Source organism: Corylus avellana, chromosome 7 (assembly GCF_965113065.1).
Source record: "Corylus avellana chromosome 7, dhCorAvel1.hap1.2, whole genome shotgun sequence".
NCBI classification, from domain to species: domain Eukaryota; kingdom Viridiplantae; phylum Streptophyta; class Magnoliopsida; order Fagales; family Betulaceae; genus Corylus; species Corylus avellana.
In genome coordinates this window covers 4,754,707-4,775,127 of record NC_142496.1, presented here as the reverse complement: position 1 = coordinate 4,775,127, position 20,421 = coordinate 4,754,707, and the positions used below count along the sequence as shown (strand labels likewise).

The following is a 20,421-nucleotide window of genomic DNA, read 5'->3' as shown; positions in this document are numbered from 1 at the left end:
GTGACAACAAGGGTGCTATTCCAATTGCTTATAATGATGTTTTTCATGAATAGACCAAACATATTGAGATTGATTGTCATTTTGTCCGTCATCATCTTCTTCAGGGCTCACTGCAGCTTCATTCTGTCACGTCCTATGATCAGCTCGCGGACATCTTTACAAAGTCACATCCACCAGGGCGTTTTCGTGATCTTGTGTCCAACCTCAAGTTGGTCTCTCATACTCCACCTTGAGCTTGAGGAGGGCTGTTACGAATCTTATCTTAAGGGTTATTTACTTTGCTAGGTTTACTAGGTTTACCTTTCCTTATTCTACTAGGTCTGTATCATTTCCTTATTCTACTAGGTCTGTATGATTAGCCTATATATATAGGCCCCTTATGTACATTATACTGTGTGATTCAATATACAAGCTTATTCTAAACAAATTCGAGCCAACATTAATTTATGTATATCATTAGATGTACCAATTTTGAATCCTGACTATGAAATGGATATTAACCATTTCATTTTATGTACATCGTTAGATGCCATAACTTTAAATCTCGACCGTAAAATAACTAATATCCATTTCATTTTTTTTTTCTAAGCATCCAATTCATTTGAAATGAAAAGGATGTTAGGCTATTGGAGCATGGTTTGTTTTTTGTTTTTTGTTTTTTTGTTTTTAGGCTTAATCCAAGGAGACTTTAGGGTTTTGTACGGAAGTAATTGACACATTCTGCATTGACAGCATTGTTTCTCAAAAACTAGTGAAATTTTGCTGAAACTTTGTCCAGAGATGGAGCCAGCCTTGCAAATGGGCAGGGGCTCATGTCTAAAAAATTTAGTTGGTAACGGCCAATTTGCAAAAAATTTAACTATAAATTTTATTTTATTTTTATTTATTTATTTTTTAATTTTTTTACCTTAGAAAATTTTTTTTCTTGTCATTTGGGGGGGCGGGCCTGCCAGTCCCCCCCTTCCTCCATCCCTGACTCTGTGGATGTAGCCCTTAGTGATGAACCAGGTAAATCTCTAAAATTTTTATTGCTTGTTTTTGCTTTCTTCTCATTTTTCGCATATCACCGATTCTAAATTAGATTTTCTAACAGATAATCCTTGTCAGTACTCCACGAAAGACATTATAAAAGGCATCTTTAATTTATGTAAAATTCTTTAATGGTTCCTGTGAAACATTATGCACTGGAAAACAATTTGAATCAGGAATATATTTGGTTAAAGCAAGGGAATAAGAGAGGAGGCCGAGAGACATTAGAAGGCATTTAGCATCGGGAATTTGGAAAAGAAAGCTGCATATATCTACGTGTCGTGGAATTAATTCATATAAGCCTTTTAACAATATATTATGCTGACTTATATAGATATATAGATAGAGAGAGAGAGAGAGAGAGAGAGAGAGAGAGACAGCAAGTAGAAGGTAGTAGACGTTTGTCAAAAGTTACTTTTAAGACATGAGTGGCTTCTAATTGCTTTGAGGTTTCAATAATTCCATAAATGGGGCCAAATGTTAAGCCAATTGAAATCCCTACTACAGTTTTTCTATTATTTTACCAAGCCTACCGACATGAGGAATATAGATAGTACTTGACCAAATGGTGTGGATCGAATGTTAAATTCAACGGCCAAACAAGAAAAAAAAAAATTAAGAAAAATAATCTTGATTTATTTTCTCTCATGTTAATTAATGACTCCACAAAACTCGATCTAGCTCTTTGACTCAAACTCCTAGATGATCTCTCCTTTCTCCCCTTTCTCTTCCTCTCCCTCACCTTACTCTCCCTATTGGCGGTCGGAAGTAGATCGAGATCGGTGGAATGGAATGTATAGGGTTCTCCAAGGTTTAAAAAGACTCTCCCCTAAAATTTGGAGATCCATTTAGAAGTATTATTTTTGCATAAAGGACGTTCTCGTTTGAACGACTTGTGTCATGTTCGAACGATATTTACAAATTATTTAATTGTGGCATGATGGCATCCTATGCGGCATGTTCAATTGAGTTGTCTCGTTTGAATAAGACATGATCCAAAACTCCTAAGTGTTACGAACTCTTATTTCCTTTGTTTTCATAATTATTAGTCTAATACCCGTACTTATTATTACCTTTACTTTACATACTTACTAACCTAAATTTTGTTTGTATTTTTTATTACGTTTTGTTTAAATTCGGGGTTTGCTATGTATTTGAGTGAGGTATTACATTAAATGACCCCAAGTTTAGCGCGATCTACCTTAGTTTCTCATTCAGCTCGGGCTAGTTACCAATGTACCCCTTCGAGTGAAAATTTGGTGGTTTTCGAAATTCAGATTTTGAATTTCGCCTTGGCCTGAGTCATAAACCAAAATCTTTACCGATCTCGAGTTGGGGCATGCTGGGAGCTGAGCAAGCGGCTCAAGTCGGCTAAAAAATAACGAGTTGGGGCGATATCAGCGGGCGGGAAATGCCCAACCCTAGAAAATTTTATTTCAGATTGTTTAATATATACATATATGCAACTTGAAATAATAAGATTTGGACATGGGGCCTTGCAACTCGGAGGGCAGGTTAGCATCATCAATCATCTTAATTGTTGTGACCTAGAGGGTTGTGCTCGACGATATATGTTTAATGTACATCCACTGAATGCATTAAAGAAAGCAAAGAAAAAGATGAATTTCCTGGAATAAGAAAAAGGGATTTCTGTGTTGTTTTTATCATGTGATGTGGCCTTGAGCTTTGAAATTCATCAAGGTTGTAGTCAATGAGGGTGCAGAGTTGGTCATGTGGGGGATGGCATAATATATACGCCAAATCATAGAAAATGTTGAGAGAGAGAGAGAGAGGATTAGAAGGGAATATTTGGGAGAGGATGAAAAGGAATAAGAAACTTACAAAGGTATGTGGAATTAGGGTTTACGATGACAGCCATATGAAAGCAAACAAACAACCCTTTAGGGCTCGAGCACACATTCAGGTCAATGGGTCCACCTAATTAATCAATATTTCTTGACTATTACACCCACTCTTTTTATTCATTTGTTAAATAGAATTAATGCTACAATCACCTCCAAGCTCACTGGCTTTTCATGACAGCTAAGTTTTGTGCTGACATGTGTCACAAGATAATGTTTCCCTCCATATATGGGATTTAATTAGATAATCATCTTTTTGTTCCACGATAATACAAAATAGAAAGTGCGAAAGATTATATAATTTTCTCTACACATAATTAATAATAGAGGAAACTTAACTTTTATCACATTTGTAAGAGTTTAACTTATATCAGGATGAGCCTTAAAACCTCATTTTAACAGCTCTCAATCAATAACTAACATATAAGCAAAATCATAAAAAGTGCACAAAAATAACTTGGACCAAAATACACTAGGTTTGAGCTCATTTGAACTCAAAGTGAGAAAGAGATTCAGAGAAAACACCTAGCCACCCAGTCGTGGGTAGGTCTGGCCGTGACCCAGCCATGAGTCACCTTCTCTGGCGCCGTGAGTCACCTTTTTCGGCCTTTAGGATGATAAAATCTCTAAAGGATTAATCTTTCACTTCTAGGTTTTAGTTTTGAATTCGAAAATGAGTTTTGAGGCATTAGAAACAAGTTTTGAAGCATTATAAACAGATTTTGAGGCGGGTCACGGCTAGCCAGACCCAGCCGGAAGAGGCATTAGAAAAGAGTTTTGAGGCAGGTCATGGCCGGCCAGACCCATGGGTCATGCCAACCACGGCGTCGTGGGTCTCGCCAGACCCACAACATGGGTATCGTTGGGTCTGGCTAGCCACGAGATTTAGGGTTCTCTTTCTCATTTTGATTTGGTATGGTTGTTTTCACTTTTATTTTTTGTATTTTTCTTAAATTGATGTTGTGTCACATGGTGATTAGATGCTGTAAAAGGGCTGGTTTACACTAGGACCTAATAGTAGGGGCTCTCCATTTCTAATTATCCCGTAAATTTAAAAACTCTCAATTTTTAGTGTATCTATCTTTTAATTTTTTGGGTGGCAAAATTCACAAAATCTCTCTTTTTTTTTTAGGTAAAAAAAAAGACCCTCAATCTTTCAAAAAAGTAGGGATATTTTTGAAATTTTGAAAGAATTAAAGAAAAATCCTAACGGATGCGTGCAGAGTGAAGTTGAAAAAAATTGAAAGATAGATACACTATTTATCTTAATTAGGGGGTAAGTTCAAAAGGAGCAACAATCAGGAGGGGGTTAATTAAGGGTCCGTTTAGGTTTATTGCGATTTCAAAAAGTATTATTTAAAAGTAACAATTTTAAAATGTGCGATTTGAAAATATAATTTTAAAAACATGATTAAGCGTTTGGCATAATCATGGTTTGACTTGTAAAATTGCAATTTAGCCTTTAAAATTGTGTGTTTTCAAAAAAGCATGTATTTACTGGGATTTTGTTTAAAATTGTATTTTTTTTGTTTATGAAATCACAATCCTAAACATACTTTTTGTTTATACAATCTCAAATAATTCATTTTCTGGGATTTTGTTTAAAATTGTATTTTTTGTTTTTGAAATCGCAATCCCAAACGTACTTTAAGTGAAATTTTCCCTAATTAATTTGATGCAAACCCTTAAGTTCATAACTGATATATTCATTGAATTTCAAGAATAAATTGTATTGACAAAAGGCGTATTGATTTTCATTTTATATATGTTGATATCCCGTAGGCCGATTTCAAGTCACTTGAAAACTTATTTTTCCATCAAGTATATTTCTGAACATATATATATCAACTGGTATTTTTAACATAAGATTACCCTAATTAATTTGATCAGGAAAACCTTGGGGATAATTTATAATAAGAAAATAAAACCAAAATCTAGAAATCAGAAAATACACAAAAACTATCCAAAATTAACAAACAAACAAATAAATAATTTTCACAAGGTCTCTCTCAAGCCATTCAATCTTCTTCTCAAGATCTTTGCCAAACAATATTTAAACATAATCATGTGGAGAAAAGATTAACCACCATCTTTTTCATTCTTAGCCATGAGAAAGTTTTTATCCTTATTGTTTAGCATTCTAAATATTATATATCTTTCGTCACATGACTGCAAGCTTATCTGACACAAGTTGCACCTTGAAATCTCCACTCATCTTCACAAACTCAAAGCAGCCCTAGAGGTCAAGAATCCTCCCCAACACACACATGTATAATATATACTATCAAGCTATGAAATATCATATAAATTAAGAAGAGTAATTATTTTTAGTATACTGGGATGACGTGGTAGTGAAAATCAACTCTTAATTGGGGTTTTTTTTTTTTTTTTTTTTCATTTTTCTTTTACAATTGTTGATAGACTTGACTGGTTGGCTATAAGCTCAATCTCCAGCCTGATTATTCCTATCACCAACACCATTCTTGTTGAAATTCAATATTGGGTTGATGAGCATATTATGAATCTTATGGAATCCTTTATGGCTTGAATTGTCACCCTTTAAGGCTTACTTTCAAGGATCGTGTTAGTTATAAGGCGGGTTGTTTTTGTCTATCACTATATATATAGGACAAACAAGCTCAAATACAATTCTTGATGTAGAAGTGAAAGTGTGCAAGGTTAGATTTCATCATAGTTAGAAGCAAATCCTTAAATTTATAAAAGGCTCCTTCAATCTATAAGTGAAATAAATTAAGAGAAGAAAAAAATGTAAAGGGAAAACTTCACTTATACCCCATGTATAAGCGGTTTTGCAATTAATATTACCCTGAAGTTTGAAAATTTGCAATGTCATTTTCCAAAATGTTCTCTTTTTTTATTTTAAAAAAAAAAGGGTTGAACTCACCCACACGTACACATGCAGCCATGAACTCGGACCTTGCTTATTATTATTATTATTATTAAAAAAAGAGAATTACATGATAAACTACATAGGACCTTACTTTAATTTTAGGATTCTTGGATGTAATTGGTCATGATTTCTCAACTTCATAATAGATAGGAAATAGGATAGCTGACCCCCTTCCACTAGTAGCTAGTGGGAATAACATGAGGGAACTTGCTCCTAAGCCAATATAAACTTTATAGCTACGGAGGTTAAGTGAAGTTTTTCAAGATTTAAAAGATAAATTAACTTTATGTTTGCCCCCATAGTCTATCCTACATCACTCCCTTCTCCAACTTTTTGGATAAATTGGAAAATTTAAGGGCATGGCCTAGCTTTGTATTTTGTTTACACAAGACTCAAGGTGGGATTGTCATATCAACAATTGACAATATATACGTGGCATTTCCAACTTGTTTCATGTGAACCACTCATACACAACACAAATTATCAACATCTAATGTAGAACAAGACTTGCATCTTATGTGCACAAAACACAAGATATGATTGTCATATCAGCAATCGAAGGCATGTGACACCCCGTATTTCAATCAACGTGGTAAATTTTTGGAATGCTTAAAAAAAAAAAAGAAAAAAAAAACCATCAAATCATTTAATTAAAAGTAGTATATAGAACACAATAATCATGGCATGAGCATATATAACAAATTGGATTTTGAGATCCTCACCCCAAGCCCTCCTAGATTTGTATATCCTCTAACTATTTCCTCCAGCTTACAATATGCCCGTGCAATAAGGCCATAAAGAACTATTCTTAGGCCTTTAACTACAAAAAAGTCCACATTTTGCAGTCATCATGTAATCTAATTGGTCACAGCACCATGTCAATATATATATATATATATATATATATATATATATATTATTTTGTTTTCACGTGAGAGAAAAATAATTATAGAAAAGCCCCTCTTTCTCTCTCGTGTATTTTTTAACCCGTCGGCTCCGGGGAAATAAAACAAATGGCGTAGCCTAATAAATATTTGTAGTTTTGCGTGTATTGACTATGGAGAAAAGGAAAGGGAGTGAGTGAGAGACAGAGCCTCTGTTGGAGTGTCGTTTTCCTATATATACTCTCGAGGTAGGAGGAACACATACCAAAATCTTTCTCCTTCTCTATCTATTCCATTTTTATTTTCTCTTATTCTTTATTTCTCTTTCTCTCTGAGGATGTCTGTTTCTTGAAGAAGAGAAGAAAAAAAAAAAAGTCTTCCTTTTTTCCTCTCTCCCTGCTCTACAAAAAATCACTCGGATATTCTTCTTCTTAAAATCTAAGTGGAGGGAGGAGGCTTGAGAATAATAAAAATGTCTCGGAAAGAGGTTTTTGAGAGACCCTCTTCTTTGCATCAGATTCCTGATCTTTCACTCCACATAAGCCCTCCAAAGAGTGCTCCTTCCTCAATTTGCACCGCCACGAATGAAGCCGATTCCAGCTTCGATATTTGGCAGAAATCACACAGCGACAGCTCCATCTCCATCAGACCAGCTGACACCGACCTCTCTCTATCAACCGCTTTGGAGGCTGAGAGTCCATGGAGAAGAAACTTCCTCACCGCAGCGGATCAACAGGTTCACATAAATCGTGGGATTTCACTTCTTAATGTTTCTGATCATCAGGGGGCAACTGTCAAGGCCATAAAGGGAATTCCGGTTTACAATAATTCTTCCTTCCCGTTTTCACCTTTGGATCGCTTCACACAAACGGCAGCGTATCCTCCATCTTGTGCTTCCTCCTTCAGGCCTTGTCGTGTTCCTTCAGGTTTTGAAGCCATGTCGAGGTATAATGGGATAACCATGGAGACTCTAAGACCCCAGCAGTTTCAGCAAGATTTCTCAAATGGGTTTATGAGATCAAGGTGTATGCCAAAGCTGCAGAGTAAGAGGAATATGAGGGCACCAAGAATGCGTTGGACAACTTCTCTCCATGCCCGTTTTGTCCATGCTGTAGAGCTCCTTGGTGGCCATGAAAGTATATATATATATATACAGACCCCTCTCTCTACTATTTTCTTAACCTATATTTTCTTTCTTGAGCTTTTTGGTTTAATCGTTTGCAATTGTATTGTTCACTATTAGGGGCTACTCCAAAGTCAGTTTTAGAGCTCATGGATGTAAAAGATCTAACACTTGCTCATGTCAAGAGCCATTTACAGGTACAGCTGAAAACGCCCATTTCTTTCTTTTCTCTCTTTCTCTCTATCAGACTGATATTTCCCACAAATTTTTTAAAATTTAAGATTCTGAAATTCATAAATTTAGTTAATCTCATCTGCACATCTAAAATAAGCCATATTTTGAAAATTCTAAGAAATTTGGGTGTGGAGGTGCGGTGAAGACTTTGTCAATCCATGTGGCACAGGGGCCGATGAAGTCAGTGAATGAATGAACAGTTGAGTCTGTTCTTTATGAAACAGGACAACTTCTACTTTTAGAGAGAGAGAGAGAAAAAGTAGCCATCATTTCTCAATAATAGAAGCAATTACTGACCTTACCAAACATCAACCTCGTGGCTATTAAAGAAACCAAGAAAAATCCAGAAAGCCAAGCATCTGATTTGATATTTTTTTTTGACTGGGATTTTATTACATTTTTTTTTCTTCTTGTTTCTACTTTTAATTTATTTTATTTAATGGTGTTTTCTTGTTTTATAATATTTGCTTAATTGCTTGGCAGATGTATCGGACTGTTAAGAACACTGACAAACCTGCAGCTTCCTCAGGTAATTCACATTGCTTAGCCATCTTTGTTGCCCTTATTTAACTCCCTGATTTCCGCTACAAGTTTGAATTATTAAAATATTCCTCGTTTTGCTTTATGCTTCACAATTAGTATATTTATAATTGCAGATGTACGTATGTGCCTTACATGTACATATTTATATATGCATGACATGTTTAAAGCTGCAAAAAAAAAAATGTTGAAGCTTTTCTTTATTCTTTGTGTGTGAGATGTAGATTAGTTCAAGTGTCAACATACATGGGTGATTAAAATGCAATTTATAATACGTAAGAAAAACTCCAAATCAAGTAAAAGTATTCTTTTGAATGCATATATTACAATCTTGACCTAATTTTTCGAGGCTTGTATCAGATGGATCTGGAGATGAAGATTTCTTGAACACACCCCCAGCTCCACATCATAACGACAACTATTTACAAAGTCAAAAAAAAGCTTCAAATGCAGCTTTAGAACATGAAGTGGGATACCTTTCTAATCTTTGGAGTAACCCTTCAAGGTAATTAGCTCTCTTTCTCTCTCTCTCTCTCTCTGCATTAACTGGTATTGTTTGAGGTTGATTGTACTCATTGAGTTCAATGCATGAGTAGTGCCTTTAGCTTTGGAAATCTCCAGACAAGGTTGTCTTTTTTCTGAAACTTAAAAGAGTTTCTTTCTGGCAGCTTTCGCTTTTCATTTGCTTTCTTTCTTTCTCTGCTTTCCTCTTCACAATCCATGTGGCTTTGAATCAACTTTCTTTTAGGTTAAGAAAACAACCTTGGAACTTGGAAAATTACAAGCTAAATGCGACTCATCAAAACCCTTTTCCTCTTCTTTTCATGATATCCCATATATATTAATTTGTAACTACTTCTATGTTATTTACCCTTTACACTAAAAAAAGGCTCCTATATATTCTCAAAAGGAATTTACATATTTTGAAAAGCACAGCACTTCTTTGACTTGATGATGATCTTTTCCCTTTAATTAGCTAGTTGACATTATAATTATAATTATAATACACCTCGCACTCAACTGTCAGCTACTAGGATTATTACCCTTTTCTTCATATTCTTTTGCCCAAGATTTCCATCACTTTTACTCACATTACTTCCAACTTTCACTTTGTATATCATCATTAGCTAAAGCCTAAAGTTGTGGTTTGTCTCCTACTTTGACTGAGCGCTTAGACTATATATATTATCAACTAAAACATGGGAAATCAGAGAGTAATGATAATAAAGATGATGAATATATATATAATACTACTAGATACCATGTTTCAATTTACTAATATAATTGAAACACATATAAATTAACAAGCATATAACAAAATAGTGTATGCAATTTTTATATTATAGATTTGAATTATGTATATAACACTAGAGTCATTTGATGTATAGCATTATTTTTCGATCATAAAGAAAATGGCATTTGTGTAAATCCTTCCATTTAGGGTGTAAAATCCTTCCATAGGTCATACTGTCCTCCTGTTAGTCTGAATAGTTCATTAGAATGTACAAAATAATGTATGCAATTTTTTTTTTTTTTTGCATTTTTCCATGTTCTTTGTGGACTTCTTGTTTGCAGCTAAACCCTTATTAAAACCATGTTTTGAAACTAATGCCTTAAAAAATATTTAAGAGTTAGTACCACCCTTTTTGTCATGACATAGGGAATTTAATGTTATAATTAGAGTTCTTTTAAGTCACTTATACAATCTCATCTAAGTAATCAATATGGACTTAAACACCCATGCACCCACCCAATATTGGACTTTAATTTTAACTTTATCACATCCCTCTATTATCTTTTCTCTTGGATATGATTATTAATTTTTATCCTTTTTATTCTTTTAGGCAAACAACTTAATAATTCCAAAGCTGTACATTAATTCATGTTGTGGATTCGTTTAAAAGCTTTTTCAAAATTTTGTACAAGTTGATCATTTGTAACACAGTTCAAGGTACAAAGCATTAATTGCAATGCTAAGTTCAATGGTTCTTGGAATTGATAAGAAGAATGCTTCAATGGCTCTTACACCATAAAGGTAACTTGACATTAATAAGAAGAAGCAGGAAGGTGTAATATACTATAATAGCTTTTGTGGTATATCAGGTCAATTAGCTTTTGTGGAGAAATAGAGCTTTTAAGTTAAAAAGTGTTTTTTGATAATAATTTTATTTTTAAGCTTTTTTAAAAAAAAGTGTTTTGGCCATTTTTAACCTTTTTGGACCCTTAAAAACGTTTTCAATTTTTTTTTTACGAAACGGATATATATATATATATATTTTTTTTTCTTCTAACGGACTTTTTGAGTGTGAAAAACACTTTTAGACCCCTCAAACACACACGAAAACAAGGCCTTAGTGTGGGAGCATCATTAGGTTTATTTCAGACTTGAGTTAGTGAGTGTTATATATGCTTGATAATTATAAGCAGTCTACAGTTATCTCACTATTCTGAAATGGCAGTTTCAATTAACTATTGATTTTTTAATTTTTTTTTTTTTTGGTGACAAAGATTAGTCCAATGATCAGCATTGCAAGATAGTTGTAGTTAGAATAAAATGTGATTTCTAATATTACTCTTATAATTAAATAAGTATAATTGCCGGTTATGTTTTTAGGTCAGCAATTTGAGTGTTATGTTTGACTATTATATATAATTCATGAAGGTTCGTAATCATATTGTTATTAGTGGGGTTCTTGTAGAATTGGTGATCAAATCAAGTTAAATATGTTTTGTTCTATTTTTTATTTTATTGTTTTCCATGTTTTTCCAAAAAATAATATTGATCAAGTCTAACAAAATATTGTTTTTGATTAGCTAGAATTTTGTTTAAGATAATATCCGAACATGTCTTCCAGCAATTATATGCTATGCATTTTCCTTAATTATAACTTTGATTAATGATTTGAAATCCACATAAAGGACTCTTGCTACTAGCTTGTAAAAGAAATTGTTATAATTCTAAAAATGAGTGTCTTTATGCAATGCAGCTTTAATAGTTATGCCTTTTGATTTCATCGAGTGTTTGCCTGTAATCCATTATATATTGTACGGATATATAGTTAATTCATAATATAAGGACCACATGCATATTTTATACAAAACTATAAGTCGCTTAAATACCATATGGACCATCCTAAAGATATTAAAGATAGGGAACACTAGGTAATCTCCTAGTATTCTCTTGGTCATAGGTGGCATAAATATTATTTTATAAAAAATGAAAAAAGAAACTAGCTCTTATATTTTTTTCACTTGGTTCTTACAAAATAATATCCTTTTAGGACTATGAGAACACCGGAATATCACATAGCATTTTCCATTAAAGATTGTCAAAAAATCATTGAACTTACTTGGTTTTTTCTAAAATGTTGGAGAATTTCCTCTGTGTATATACAACAAATGTTGGACCCGAGGATTAGGGTGGGCTATTTTAAAGCATTCTTCATGGAGATCACAAGCATGAGTGTAACCACATAAAAGTAAAAAAAAAAAAATGCTAGTTACATCTACACTATCATTCTAAAATAACTAGTCAAGTTACAATTAGAGTACTATGTTCCCCATAATCATTTATAAAGTTCGGTCTTGTGTAGTAAGCGACTTATGAGCTGTTTTATAATCTGCCCATCGCAAATGCAATATATCTCCCCAAAATGGATCTAAGTTTCTGGGGTGTCACATAAAGTTACCGTGTTTCTCTTCTTCTCTTGTTAATTGCCGTCCCTAATTAATAAACTGTCATTGTTAGTATCCAGCTGCTAACAATGATATCCCTAATAACCCTAGTCTTCAGGAATCTTCTTACTATAACTCTCATGCTTCTCTAGCAGCTAAACATACTTTAGAATCTTTCTGCAAGAATCAGTACTTAATTACATGCCTGAATTCGCAATGACCCCATCGTTAATGCTTTCACTTGTCTATTCTCTGACTTGGTTGGGCATATTTTACTAGCTTTTCCCAGCACTACTGCATGTAATGAACATGTTCCTTCTGCTTCCATGATTCCATCCCCTATTTATTTTACTTGGCAACTAATCTTTGTTGATACAACTGAGCTAGGTTAAAAAAGAAGAAGAATAAAAAAAGTTACAGTTGTAATTGTTTGCATAAGTGCATAACTTTTGTTATGATGCTAACATATTCATTGAGATTAATTCGCAAGTTTTATTAGGAAGTACTTATAAAAAATCCACATCTTCAACACATAAAAATTATATCTCTCCCTCCCTCCCTGGTTTCTATATATAGTTAGTGTTTAGCTTCTTGCTCATTCTCTTTCTGCATATTTCCTCGTATATTGGCTTAACCTGCATGGATTGATATCAAAGCTAAAGGCCTGGTGCATTCTGTTCATTCATGGAAACAAGAAAAGATTTTCAGTGTTAATTTGCTTAAAGAATTGCTGTCCCGTTACTACTTGAATTCGATCATCATCCAGATTAGGTTGTGATACTTAAGAACTTATATATAATTACTTGTTTTTGACGGCACAGTGGAGTTCATCCTTGAGTGGTTTGAAATGATAGACAAAAGACTTTTCCATGGTGCTTTGATTTTGTTGAATGAATTTTTGAATACATTGAATTATGCTCTTAATTTCTTAGAAGGTCCTCTTAGTTGATGTTTCTCAGCATTTTACATTTAGGGTTGATCTTGGATTGATGATTCAATTAACAATTGTAGTAAGAGTGGTGTTCATTGGGAATTTGTAGGCAGAATAATTGAAGAATAACTATTTAATTATCTCATGGAATTGTTGCAGTAGAGGAGCATGGTTGCAATCCAATTCAAGGAATCTGGATAGATTAAGACCAGGAACACTGCCATCTCATCAAAGATCTGGAGACCAATTTGAGGTAGCCACCTAAAGCTAGTGATACCTTTTAAAGGCAATTAATTTATTATATATATCATCTGCGCACACGCATGCACCAGCTAGCTTGCATATATATGAATATATATGCTTATTTAGTCTAGCTAGAATATAATATGTACCATATTATATCGAATCCATGCAATCATGTGAATGTCTAGCTCCAGCAAACATGTCCATTAATGTGTATTAATGCCATATGCTCAACCTTGCTTTTGGTATACCTTAGGATTTATCAAATCTAATAAAACTTTTTAGATTGTGTTTTTTGCTTAATTTTTAGTTGAAACAGTATATATTATGATATGACATAAAGGTATAATGGGAGACAACTTTTAGAATTACAAAAACAAGCACAGATTATACTTTTTTTTTTTTTTCTTTTTTTCTGTGACCTAAAAATGATTGATATAAGTTTCTAAACTTGTGGCAGGGAAGTGATTTCACTCAATCAATAAACTCCAAAGGGTCAAGCTTGAAGAATCCAAGCTTGGAGTTCACCTTAGGGAGACCCGACTGGCACAGCAAAGAACATGACTAATTTGAGTTAGTATTATTGGCTAATTGTTTTAGTATTTTCATGGCAAGAAACAGGCACTAAATATATATATATAGGTACAGTGGGTTAATTAATTAGCCACTAAACTAAAAAAGAAGAAAAAAAAATCATCTTCTATAAGTTTTTTGCCATATGATGTGATGTGTACATACTTGTGCTAGCTCAAGCTGCACTTGGTAATTGTGAGGTGATGTGATTAATGATTAGTTTTTTTTTTTTTTTTTTTAAGTGATTAATGATTAGTTAAATATGTCTTGAATATGATCAATGAAGCAAAAAAAAAGCAGAAGAAAAGAAGGAATCAAATTTCAATGGTGCATAATTATATGGCTTTTTTTTAATTTATTTTATTTATTCTCTCCATTAATTACCCTTTTTTGGTGGGGTCATTTTATGTGATTAGAGTGTGAAAATTTGACTTTTGTGGTCTCTTTATGTCATTTCTGCATTCAAATCCGTTTTTATAGATTTGCCTGATCATCAAGAATAAGCTTAAAAAGCTCCGGCTGTAAAGATGGGGCCTGGAATATATTGTAATATATATTATGTTCACACAAGGTAACCACGTTACGTTAATTAATTTATAGCATCAGCTTTTCAGATTGAGATAAATCCGCTGTAATAGGTGGATTTGAGTGTTGTCGCAATTGCGGGATGCAGTGTGACCCACAGGGTGATCCCTTTTGGCCTACTCAAACAAATGTCACACTGTTTCAAATCTAGTGACCAGATACGATGTGAAAGATATGTTACAACAGCTGTAACCTTAAGTGGAGCATATTCTGAGACCCTTTTGCAGGCTTAGGATAACCTTCCTTCCTTTATCCACTTGAAAGAAAGAAGAATTATATTCAATATTGATACAAAATCTTGCTTTGCTTGCACCTCCCCATTCAACAACAGTCTATGGACTTATAAAATGAAAATATTGCAATATTATTGTAAGACTTTTCATTTCAATGAATACATTAGGCTGGGCACTACACAATATATACAGCAGATACAAGTTCAAACGAGAAACATATTAATTACAGATAACTACACACATTTCTTTATGAAGGATTTTCCTTGTAAGGAGTGATACACAATATGATGACTGAGTTGATTTCTTTCCATGTATGAGTTGTGCGTGAACTGCTAGCTCATTCGGTTGGCTGTCCTTCCTAATTCAAATGAAGCTATCCAAATGCAGCTTTTGTTGACTTGGCTGGAATAGCCGTTGCTCCTTAATTCACCATATCAGCCAAGGTGTGATTGTCGTGATTTGCTTCATGATTGGTGGCTGATTGTATGTTGTGATTGTTCTAGCTTACAGCCCCCTCCTAAACCTCACGGGGGAGGGAAGCACCATGAGCTTGTTACGAAGAAACATAAACCGAAAGGAAGAGAGATCCTTTGTAAAAATGTTGGCTATTTGATCATGAGTGGACAAATATCGAACTGAAAAATGTCCTTGTTGATGACCTTCTCTCGGACAAAGTGATAATCAATTTTAATGTGCTTGGTTCTAGGATGGTAGAAGGGATTAGAGGCAAGGGCGAGTGCACCAATATTATCACACCAGATTGTGGGAACCGTTGATAAGGGAATTTTAAGTTCCCGAAAAAGCATACGAAGCCAATAGACTTCAGCTGTAGTCATGACCAAGGCACGATATTTCGCTTCAGTGGAGGATCATGACACAACCGTTCGCTTTTTTGGGCACCAGGAAATTAAGCAAGAGCCAAAATAAATGCCAAAGCCAGTTGTGGAGCAGCGGTCATCAGGGTTACCAGCCCAATCAGAGTCACAAAAAGCCTCCAAGCGGAGGGGACCGTTAGTGAATTTCAACCCATGATTAGAAGTACCCTTGAGATATCAAAGTACCCGCTTCGTAGTTGTCCAATGCGAAGTTGTTGGAGAGTGAAGATGTTGACAAAGTTGATTGACAGAATATGTGATATCAGAGCGTGTAAGAGTACAGTATTGTAAAGCACCCACCACTTGTCGATACACACTAGGATCGGATAAAGGTTCACCAAACGAGGCTGAGAGTTTGGAGCCAGAGATACACGGTGCAGAATAGGCTTTAGCACCAATCATACTTGACTTGTGGAGCAGCTCGGTGATGTATTTTGTCTGGCGGAGGTGAAGACCATCCGGGTCTCGGGAAACCTCAATACCCAAGAAGTAATTTAGATCCCCAAGGTCCTTGAGGGGAAACTCTAGCTGCAAGGCAGAGACAAGAGAGGAAATAGCAAATGTGTTGTTTCGCTGTAAGCAAGATGTCATCAACATAGACCAATAAAAATATGAGAATACCATGAGAGTGAAGCACAAACAGTAAGCAATCAACCAATGATCCAGAAAAACCAAGTGTTTGCAGGGAGAGAGACAACCTATTGAACCATGCTCTAGGTGCCTGTTTGAGACTGTATAAGGCCTTATGGAGCTTACAAACAAAGGTAGGAAATTGTGGGTCCACAAAGCCTTGTGGTTGTTCCACAAAAACATCCTCCTCAAGTGTCCCATGCAAAAAGGCATTGGAGACATCTAATTGTTTCACTTTCCAATCAAATTGCATAGCAAGGATTGGGACCAACCGAATAGTGGCTAGTTTGATTACCGGGCTGAATTTTTCGGAATAGTCAATGCCACTCCTTTGATCAAACCCTTTAGCTACAAGCCTGGCCTTAAATTGATCGATGGAACCATCGGGCTTGCTTTTGATTTTATAGACCCATTTATTGCGAATCAAATTTTGGTGTTGTGGTCTAGGCCAGAGTGTCCATGTCTTATTTTTGAGGAGTGCATCATACTCCTCCTGCATAGCTAAACGCCACTCAAGTGATGATTGGGCTTGGCTGAACCTAGTGGGTTCAATTTCAGTGAGGAGAGAGCTAAAGGCACGATATGAGTGTTTAGTGCAGTAAAATAAGGAATAATCAGAAAATTGTTTAGGCTTAAGGGACCCAGTCTGAGACCGGGTGACCATGGAGTGTCGTGGCTGTTAGGGTTGGGCAAAAACCCGCCCAACCTGTAAACCCCACCGGGCCTGCCCTGTGCAGGTTTAGTGTTTATTTTCACGGGTTCAGGTTGAGAATATCCAACCCGTACGGGGCAGGGCGGGTTTCGGGTTTACGAATATTACCTATACGGGTACCCACCCCAATCCGCTCCTACCCGCTCCTAAAGGCTAAAACACCAAAAAAAAAAACCCAAAACTTAAGAGACTTAAAGACCCATTCGGCTTTCTCCCTTTCACCTAGCACTCAAGAGTCAAGTCCTCAACACAACCGTCAGCTCGACTCAACCACACCGCACGAGTTCACGACCGCACCTCTCGTCCTCTCGATCTCATCTCCCATCAGACCCATCTCACTCCCCGCACTGCACGACCGTCAACCGCACCTCTCGGCTCTCGATCTCCCATCGGACGATTTGGACCCATCTCACTCCCCGCACCGCACGACTGCATCTCTCGATCTCCCATCGGACCCATCTCGATCTCGAGTCTCGCCTCTAGATCTCTCACTTTCGCCTCTGACCTCTCAATCTCATAAAGGTACTCTCTCTCTCTCTCTCTTTTCTATTTGGTTCTTGGGAAAGATGAAAAGAAAGGAAAGAAAGAAATATTCTCAAATAATTTCCCAAATGGCCAGAAGGTACGAGCTTTTGGGTCAAATTTTTGTGTTAGTGTTGATTTGTTTTGTGAAATAAAATGTGGGTTTTGCTTAGTTTTCTGGTAAATCATGGATATGTGGGTTTTGCTGAAGAATGTGTTTTGGGTTAGTTGCGGTTGTGGGTTTCGCTTTTTTGGTTAATGGGTGTTTTTGGATTTTGTTAGGTTATGGCTTGCTTGTGGGAGTGGATCATGGGTTGTAGTTGTTTCCTGGTGACATTTGTTTCTTCTGGTAACAGTGGTTTGTCAATTTTTTCGACTTTACTGTTTGCTTCATCAGAATTGTTTATATTTTTTTCTTTTCTTTCTTTTTGGTCGGAGTAAATAAACCTCACCCGACCTGCAAACCCGCAAAACCTATACTTATTTAACCTGCACTACAAATACCCGGCCTGCGCAGATCTTGGTCATTGGGCTCGGGTGGCAGGTTGGAAAATCTCAAACCCGCAAGGTGCGGGTCTGATGGGAAAAAACCAATACCCGCCCCGCCCCAACCCGTTCCCAGCTCTAGTGGCTGTGGATGAGGAGTAGACTCATGGGTAGATGAAGGCCCAAGAGAGGAAGGACTAGGAAGGCTGTGAGGGGTACTGGGCAACACGTGATCAACAAGAGAGGTGGAGTTGGAATCCAACTCTTGGGCTGCGTCTGTGTGAGAGGGAGGGAGAGATGAGGGAGAAGGATGATTCTTATGGGAGTTTAAATCAAGCACGGGAGGTTCACTTAGAGGGGGAGATAGAGGTGAGGTGGAATTAGGACTCACATGCAAAGGAGAGGGCAATGGGGATTATGGCGTGGAATGTGCTGGGGTATATGGTATAGGTGGGCCTTGAAGTATATTATTGGAAGGAGAATCAGGTAAAGGAAGAGAAGAGGGGTCTTGATATTGTGGAGCTAGGATAAGTGGAGCAGTTATAATAGAATGTAAATTAGATTCAGGAGAGGGAAAAGTGGGGCATACCTAAATTGGAGGAACCGTGGAGGGCTATTGAGCAGCTGTACGTGTATCCCTTGCAGGAAAAAATCCTTCATCAAATACGACATGCCATGAAACATAGATTCTTTTAAAAATATGGTCTAAACACCTACAGCCACGTTGGTTGGGACTATAGCCAATAAAGATACATTGTTTACTCCAAAAACTAAGCTTGTGTGATGCATATGGTCTTAAAAGAGGGTAGTAAACACACCCAAAAATTCGTAAGGTGGAGTAATCAGGTTCTTTTTTAAACAATTTGAAATATGGAGACATAGTTTTTAGAGTTGGTGAAGGTAGTCGATTAATTAAGTAGATTGTTGTTTTGAAGGCATCGACCCAAAATTGTGAGCTTAGATGAGATTGAGCCAAAAGGGACAAACCAACTTCAATAATATGTCTATGTTTTCTCTCTGAAATTCCATTTTGTTCGGGGGTATGAGGGCAAGTAACTTGGTGATAGATCCCATTATTTGTTAAAAATGAGGTGAATTGTCGTGACATATATTCACCCCCACCATCACTTCGGAATTTTTTTAATCTTTCAAGAAAATAAATTTTCAACAAGGCGCTTAAATTGAACAAAGTAATGAAAAACGTCAGATTTTTGTTTAATGGGATGCATCCAAGTAAACCTTGAAAAGTCATCAATAAAAATGATATAATACTGACAATCATTGGACAGGATGGGTGAAGACCAAACATTGGAATGAATAAGTTCTAGGGGAGAAATAGACTCACGAGTAGACTCACCGAAGGGCAATTTCTTGCCTTTGCCTAACTGACAAGATAAACAAACATGTGATTGTACTAAGCCACCAACAAGTGGTAGACATTGAATAGTGATCAGCTTTTGAACAAAGGGGTCAGCAGGGTGTCCTAGTCTTGAGTGCCATACATCAAATGTGGCTTTTATTCATAGAAGAGCTGTGAGACCATGGCGTTTATTCAATGAAATTTTCTTCATATAGATGGGATACAAGCCGACTTCACTCGGCCCTTCCAACAATGTTACTCCCGTTAGGATGTCCTTTACAATATAATAGGAACCCGTGAGTAGAAAGTAGCAATTATTATCAATGCAAAAACGATTAATGGAGAGCAAATTAGCTGAAACATTTGGGCAACGCAAGATTTTATTTAAATTGCCATGAGAAGTGGGAGTTTGAAAAGTGGAAGAACCAGAATGGTGAATTTGTAGCCCATTACCATTACCGACTGCCACAATTTCATCACCTTGAAATGTTGTTTAATGGACAAGTTTTCAAGGTCAAAAGTGATGTGGGCATTGGCCCCACTGTTGGCAAACCAAGGTTCATTATTATCCTGAGCGACATTAGCTTGAGCTACCATGGCGGCCAATTGTGCGGGTGGATGTCTGCCTTAATAGGCATAGTCCATTCTATGATAACAATCCAAGGCTCTGTGATTGGATTTACCATATAATTGGCAAAGAGACCTTGGAAGCTGATGACCTGGAAATGGTTGAGATGGAGAACCCGAATGGTGATACTATTGTCGCTGTCCACTTGAAAATATTGGTTGCCCACCCGAGAAAGGTATCACTGGACCTCTAGATTTATTGAGAAAATTGTTGCGAGGTGGTGGATGATTATGATGTTGGTTGAACTTGGCTAGCCCACCGTGTTTCTTCTTGCCAGAGTATTGTGGGGCTCCTTGTTTTTGAGTAAAGAATGCTAGATTACTAGCTTCTGCCGTGAGAGCTTGGTGTTGATTGTCAAGCATAATTTCATGCGATAAAAGTTCAG

General features: G+C 36.1%; 1 protein-coding gene across 1 annotated transcript; it reads left to right on the top strand.

Moving 5' to 3' along the window:
- The first annotated feature begins 6,881 nt into the window (after positions 1-6,881).
- Positions 6,882-14,224, top strand: LOC132184163 (transcription repressor KAN1). Its single transcript, XM_059597678.2, has 6 exons — positions 6,882-7,822; positions 7,930-8,006; positions 8,527-8,572; positions 8,944-9,088; positions 13,349-13,442; positions 13,893-14,224. The coding sequence occupies exons 1-6, from the start codon at positions 7,159-7,161 to the stop codon at positions 13,998-14,000; spliced, it is 1,134 nt and encodes a 377-aa protein (XP_059453661.1). The 5' UTR covers positions 6,882-7,158; the 3' UTR covers positions 14,001-14,224.
- The last annotated feature ends 6,197 nt before the right edge of the window (positions 14,225-20,421 follow it).

Excerpts from the sequence above, each read along its gene's own strand:
- LOC132184163 (XM_059597678.2), top strand. The coding sequence starts at position 7,159 with ATGTCTCGGAAAGAGGTTTTTGAGAGACCCTCTTCTTTGCATCAGATT. Across the intron at positions 8,007-8,526 it reads ATGTCAAGAGCCATTTACAG|ATGTATCGGACTGTTAAGAA; the intron begins GTACAGCTGAAA and ends ATTGCTTGGCAG. Across the intron at positions 9,089-13,348 it reads CTTTGGAGTAACCCTTCAAG|TAGAGGAGCATGGTTGCAAT; the intron begins GTAATTAGCTCT and ends GAATTGTTGCAG.